General features: G+C 43.6%; 1 protein-coding gene across 5 annotated transcripts in view; it reads left to right on the top strand.

The window, feature by feature from the left end:
- Nucleotides 1–1,423: 1,423 nt before the first annotated feature.
- sh3kbp1 (SH3-domain kinase binding protein 1) overlaps nucleotides 1,424–7,086 on the top strand; it is a 24,992-nt gene continuing 19,329 nt past the window's right edge. The window contains exons 1-2 of one of the 5 annotated variants that reach the window (XM_046292752.1): nucleotides 1,424–1,704; nucleotides 3,835–3,992. In XM_046292752.1, the coding sequence (XP_046148708.1) occupies nucleotides 1,701–1,704; nucleotides 3,835–3,992 (162 nt within the window). In that variant the 5' untranslated portion in view covers nucleotides 1,424–1,700. The remainder of the gene's footprint in view (nucleotides 1,705–3,834; nucleotides 3,993–7,086) is intronic. The other 4 variants (XM_046292749.1, XM_046292750.1, XM_046292747.1 and 1 more) reach the window with 4 other exon arrangements.

Raw genomic sequence — 7,086 nt, 5'->3', positions numbered from 1 at the left:
TTTCCCCACATTACATGAACAATGAGGACATTCACTGTGATGTGAATGAGAATTTATGGCCAAATGCTCAAAACATGCTTGATGCAAATGAATGCGTGCTAAACATAGTTTAAATATCATTCATTTAATTTGTTTCATTTAATTTCTTACATTTGATTACAGTCAGAAAACCTGTTGCAATTATATCTGAAAAATAAAATGTATTTTTTTGCATGGATGATTGTAGATGTCTTCATTGATCACACCTTTGATTACACATTGGTTAGATATTATGGAAGTTATACATTTTCTGTCAATTTTGTTGTGTAATATAAGTCTATTGCCTATTCCTTTCAGCATTTCTAAGGGCGATTTGAAACGCATATCATGCATTGTTTGCTATTGGATTAACTTAAAACGAGTAAATTGAAAAGATATCATGTTGTGTTTTGGTGATTAAACCAATGTTCTCATTACATTTTACAATATACAGTACTTATATTTTGAACCAATGGGTGTGTGGTGACAAATGTTTACAATCCAAATGAATGCACAATGACAGGTTTTTAATTAAAGAATGGCTTCATTACAAGTATGACCAGTTTGGAGTGTTGTACTAAGAGTTGTGAAAATGTACCACATACTTGTAAAAAAAAAAAGTACCAAAGCGATACAAACAACTGTAACCATTCTCTCTCTGTCTCTCGCTCTCCAATCTTTCCATCTTTATGATACAGTTGGTAGAAACTTCTGCTCCTTTCTCAAAACAACTGGAGTAACAAACTACAGTGGAAACAAGAAACCAATACCCCAGTCTGTGTTATAGGCTGAGAACAAAGCAGCTGATTGAACCAGATTTTACATGATGGCTGCGTTCCAGACAACCTACATTGTAGGCTAGTCGGGTTGTTCAAATTATATCTACATCATATTAACGGGGTTCCTGGCATTTTAACAGAGTTAAGAACACATCGTAGGCTTACTCCACAGCTATCTTGAAATGTTGCCGATGGAGCTATCCAATTGCTACCTTTCGTATAATTCAAACGGTTCACACTGTTGGCGTGGTAGAGGACCCTGGCGAAAGCCCAGTCCGAGGCAAATTCAGAGAGTCAACGCTATATGCTAAGCTAGCACACTGACGTCGGTTATACAATGTTAAACACAACGTCCACGTTTGCAGAGATCTGTGATCTAATATCAGGCCTCTAGAGGAACTATGTGATAATCTTCCCAACATGTCTTCAATGAAGGCAGCATGGAACGCCACCAAATTATGTACAGGCCTGCGCAGGTTATCCAATCTTTATGTTCATTGCCTGGAGTATGTTTATCATAGGAGGAGCCACATCAATATTATACGCCTGTAAAGAACTGTTATAGTTTGTGTATCTGGAACGCACCTAATATTTTGGGGGAAGATTCGTGATTTCTCGCGATATTTGTGGTACAGAAGCGGTACGCAGTTCAATGCAGGGCAGAGCGCACAGAGCGTTCTGTACATCAGCGCTTTTCCGCTTTCTGGCTGCTCTCTGGTGTGACCGGGGAGAAAGCGGAAGGAATATGGTTCCATCTCGCGTTCCTCCCGCTGCAGCGCGTTCATAACGGAGCTCTCGTGCGGGAGGCTGGGGGTCGTACTCGGTCCACCACATAACAAGATTCCTGTCTTTCCAGTTAAATCCTGTAGTCCCTGCAGCAGGAGCGGAGCGTCACGGGAACAGATGGGTAAGATGAGATGACAATGATGTGTTTTGGTTTTTCTAACCGTTGTGATGCGTCCATTTAACATTTTAACGGATAGAAACCGAAACACAACGGGACACATCCGGAGACTGTACAGTAGAGATGTTGAATGTAGGCTGTATTTTTGTTAGCTGCGTGTCCTGATGGCCATAACGCGATGCGTGGGCGTGTGTGTGTGTGTGTGTGTGTGTGTGTGTGTGTGTGTGTGTGTGTGTGTGTGTGTGTGTGTGTGTGTGTGTGTGTGTGTGTGTGTGTGTGTGTGTGTGTGTGTGTGTGTGTGTGTGTGTGTGTGTGTGTGTGTGTGTGTGTGTGTGTGTGTGTGCAGCAGACAGAGTAAGAAGACATTGATGAGTTACAGATGTTGACACGTTTACATTTTTATTTTCTCTCCTCGTCTCATTGTCTTTGCTGGAATATAGCCTAACTGAGTGTAAATATGTTTAGTTGTAGAGTTACTGAGTGGTAGTGACGCTCCTCCCGGTAAACCCAGGGGAGAGGTGGGGGGAGAACACAGGAAGAGAACAGAACGCAGCTTCATGCTCTTTACTGTAACACTGACTGCTGGTGTGTAGCTATGCCATATCCCCGTCTCTTCTCCTCTGCCCCCTCTTCTTATTCCCCTCTCTTCTCTGTTAATTATGTCCCTGTAGTGCATGTCTTAGCCACCTGTGACTGATAATACACTGATTCACAGATTCACACACACAAACACATCAGCCCATCTTTTTCTTTGAGGCCCCAACACCGGTCAATTTTTGTATAATTTCGCGCAAAAAAAACAAAAGAAGTTAGACAGGCCCACTAAGCTAAAAATGGACCACCCCTGCACACACACCAGCGCTGACATCACCTGAGTCCCTCCCTGAGTTGGAGTCCTGGTCCCCATGGTAACCAGACACCTCCGCAGCACCTCCATGGCGATGGTGATATTCATGATGCAGCTGCAGTGTGTGTCATCAAGCTTTCAGCCAATCAGAGTGTGAGTGTATAAGAATGTGTGTGTGCGTGTGTGTACCGTGACAAAGAATGTGTGTTTTGAGTGAGAAAAAGAGGGCATATTTTTTCCATATGTGTGTGGGAGTGTGTGGTTTGGTCTTATCTAAACTAACTGCAGCTGTTGGAGAAAGGTCAGGACAGAGAAGACCCATCCAGTACACAGATGCTGGGGGAGGGGGGCTGGGTGTGTGTGTGTTGTACTTCAGAGTGGGAGTGTGTTATGTCTACACAGGCTTAGTTGCTACACTCCTCTGGTTTCTCTCCAGCTCTCCTCTCTTCTCTTAGTACAGAGAGGCACAAGGTAGATAGAGATAGATACAGAGAGAATGAGTAAGGGTGTTTTAGGGGTTGGGGTCGAGGAGGAGGGAGATTGAGTCATAGCCGTCCTCCCTCTCATTCCACCGTTCCCATAGTTACACCCACCCCCCTCCCTACCACCACTACCCACACAACTATGACAGCAATTTCTGTATTTGTCTTTTTAGAAACAGAGGTATTCTCATTGGGCGCAATCTTAACTTGAGATGCATACACTTAGACTCAACTATTACGTAAATCAGGAACATTAGGATTCATGCCTTTAGCAATAAATAGTAACCAAGTTTGTGTTACCCATTCTTCAAATTCTGTGTCCTATTTGTTAGCTATTGAAGGGCAACTAAACCACTTTTCTAAACCTCATTTTCATTTTCTCCAGCAAAACACCAGTGTCTACATATGTAATATAAAAAGTTAAACCTGATCACATCATCAAAAGTTGTAAAAAATGTCAAAGTGATTTTGAAACAGGTTGAGATTCATGGTGACATAGGGAGCAATCAAATACCCTCCCTCTGGCTAGAAACTTGTTGCAGGTTTTGAAAATCACTGTTTTCTTTACTTTTAATCCTACCCTATCCTTTTAAACACAGATCATAGAAACACATCATTTTCACATATAGACAGACACTGGTATGGTGCTGAGATAATTGAAAAGTGGCAGAATTACCCTTTTAGTCCAAGTCTAAATAGTTTTGTATTTTTTGTGTGTGTGTGTGTGTGTGTGTGTGTGTGTGTGTGTGTGTGTGTGTGTGTGTGTGTGTGTGTGTGTGTGTGCGTGTGTGTGTGTGTGTCCAGTAGAGGCAGTGGTAGAGTTTGACTACGAGGCTCAACAGGAGGATGAGTTGAGTCTGCATGTTGGTGACATCATCGTAAAGGTAACGAAGGATGACGGAGGATGGTGGGAAGGAGAGATAGACGGACGGAGGGGGCTGTTCCCAGACAACTTTGTCAGGGTGAGTAACAACGACAACACACACACACATCAATGTTGTTGTTCCTATATTGTGTTGTGTTGTTGACTCTTTCTTAATATTCTGTAATGGCTAGCCTAATGAACTGTGAAGATCATACAAACATGTTCTGTGAATGTCCTGGATGCGAGACCAGATGCTGCACTGTGAGATGCACACTGACACCAGTATCTCACAGTGAAGGGGGAAGCGTCCACTTCCTTTCCCAGTAGAGGAAGTAGAAATGATACAGGCAAACAGGAACACATTGTTGTGCGTTTCTGTATCCCCCGAAGGTCAATGATAGATATCTACTGTAGAATAGAACAGATACGAGTTCTGCTGAACTTTTGCTCCAGAAACTGATTCTATAATAATGAGTGAAATATTCTGTTATGTTTTTGACAGAATGTCACTGCTCACTCAGATTACACTCATCCTGTGGTGTGTGTGTGTGTGTGTGTGTTGGGGGGGACAGTTAAGCCGTATGTTTTGTTGTCTCTGCTGGAGTGAGCCATACAGAATGTGCTGGGGACAGCTGAAAGATAGGAGAGAGATGGATGAGAGAAAGAGCAAAATTCAAGCTAGCATTATTTTCTAATCCAGCTTTTAATACTGTAAAACTCATCGTCATCATCTGTGCGTGTGTGTGTGTGTGTGTGTGTGTGTGTGTGTGTGTGTGTGTGTGTGTGTGTGTGTGTGTGTGTGTGTGTGTGTGTGTGTGTGTGTGTGTGTGTGTGTACGCACGTGCGTGTTATGATTCTCTTCCCTTTCTCAATATTGTGCATTTGTTCACGCCCCTTATGAACTTACTGTAGATGCCACGCACCCTGTGGTGTGTGTGTGTGTGTGTGTGTGTGTGTGTGTGTGTGTGTGTGTGTGTGTGTGTGTGTGTGTGTGTGTGTGTGTGTGTGTGTGTGTGTGTGTGTGTGTGTGTGTGTGTGTGTGTGTGTGTGTGTGTGTGTGTGTGTGTACGCACGTGCGTGCGTGTTATGATTCTCTTCCTCTTCTCAATAGTATGCATTTGTTCACTCCCCTTATGAACTTACTGTAGATGCCATGCACCCTGTGTGTGTGTGTGTGTGTGTGCGCATGCGTGCGTGCGTATATTGTCTCAGACCACAGAATTACAAATGTTATTATACTTCTCCCTAAAGTGTACCCTTGCTCACTCCCCCCCGTGGATTTAAAAGGAATGGACAGGAGTAATATGGTGAAAGCCCTCTCCTAGTCCATGCTCACACCAATCCAATGCTTTTACAGCCATGAGAGTGAAGGAGTCCAGACATTAGGGAGACCATCAACACTGGCTGATAGAGCAGAGAGGATATCAGTGAATCAGGGCCTTAGAACAGAGGTGCTGATATTTAGATCATGATGAATAACATTACATGGGTATTGTATTTTGAGCTGTTTGTCGCTGGTGTACAAAATAAAAAAATAAAATATGCAAAAATGAAACTTAAAAACAGGAAGCATAGAAATATCGCACAGAGAACTTATCTACGACTTTCCCTTTCATTGAGAATAACTCACATTTCTATGTAATAATTATGTCGGATCGCCCAAAAAGTGACATAGTGCAGCTTTATTGGATACAGGCCCTGGTGTGTCATAGTGCTGGGCTGCAAAAATACATGGAAAAAATACTGGTTCCCGGGGGACCAAGCTGGAGAACATTCACCTCAGAGGGAACGGGTTTCACCAGATGGGTCCCATGAATTGTCTGTGTGTGTGTGTGTGTGTGTGTGTGTGTGTGTGTGTGTGTGTGTGTGTGTGTGTGTGTGTGTGTGTGTGTGTGTGTGTGTGTGTGTGTGTGTGTGTGTGTGTGTGTGTGTGTGTGTGTGTGTGTGTGTGTGTGTGTGTGTGTGTGTGTGTGTGTGTACAGTAAGCAGGTGTTTCCTGTTCTGACATTGTAAATCTCGACCTCTTCCCTTCGTCATTTCAGTTTGGTTTCCTTCTAGAGAGAAACATGCTCACTTATACTCTGACACACTGTGTGTTTGCGTGTGTGTGTGTGCCGTTGCTCCAGTGAGCTATAGTAGCTGCAGGGCAGCGATTATGAAACTGCATCGTGACAAATGCATTAAAGAACTGTGAACTACACAGCCGTGTGTGTGTGTGTGTGTGTGTGTGTGTGTGTGTGTGTGTGTGTGTGTGTGTGTGTGTGTGTGTGTGTGTGTGTGTGTGTGTGTGTGTGTGTGTGTGTGTGTGTGTGTGTGTGTGTGTGTGTGTGTGTGTGTGTGTGTGTGTGTGTGTTGCAGCTGTAGGACATTACATACACATACACTACATCAGGTCTTTAGTGTCTTGTGATAGTTTATGTAAGAAGAAATGGAAAGACACTAACTTCTACATCTGCATTGCTTGCTGTTTGGGGTTTTAGAATGGGTTTCTGTATAGCACTTTGACATCGGCTGATGTAAAAAGGGCTTTATAAATACATTTGACTGATAACTGCATTAATTGTGGACATGAAGAAAGGGTTATGGTTGAGCCAAGCTGTTGACATGAAGCTAGGTTTAAGGTTAGGGTTGAGCCAGGCTGTTGACATGAAGCTAGGTTTAGGGTTAGGGTTGAGCCAGGCTGTTGACATGAAGCTAGGGTTAGGGTTGAGCCAGGCTGTTGACATGAAGCTAGGTTTAGGGTTAGGGTTGAGTCAGGCTGTTGACATGAAGCTAGGTTTAGGGTTAGGGTTGAGTCAGGCTGTTGACATGAAGCTAGGTTTAGGGTTAGGGTTGAGCCAGGCTGTTGACATGAAGCTAGGTTTAGGGTTAGGGTTGAGCCAGGCTGTTGACATGAATCTAGGTTTAGGGTTAGGGTTGAGCCAGGCTGTTGACATGAAGCTAGGTTTAGGGTTAGGGTTGAGCCAGGCTGTTGACATGAAGCTAGGTTTAGGGTTAGGGTTGAGCCAGGCTGTTGACATGAAGCTAGGTTTAGGGTTAGGGTTGAGTCAGGCTGTTGACATGAAGCTAGGTTTAGGGTTAGGGTTGAGTCAGGCTGTTGACATGAAGCTAGGTTTAGGGTTAGGGTTGAGCCAGGCTGTTGACATGAATCTAGGTTTAGGGTTAGGGTTGAGCCAGGCTGTTGACATGAA

This window comes from Oncorhynchus gorbuscha, linkage group LG12, assembly GCF_021184085.1.
Source record: "Oncorhynchus gorbuscha isolate QuinsamMale2020 ecotype Even-year linkage group LG12, OgorEven_v1.0, whole genome shotgun sequence".
NCBI classification, from domain to species: Eukaryota; Metazoa; Chordata; class Actinopteri; order Salmoniformes; family Salmonidae; genus Oncorhynchus; species Oncorhynchus gorbuscha.
Note: the sequence above shows the minus strand (reverse complement) of the source record. Positions and strands in the feature narration are given on the sequence as shown.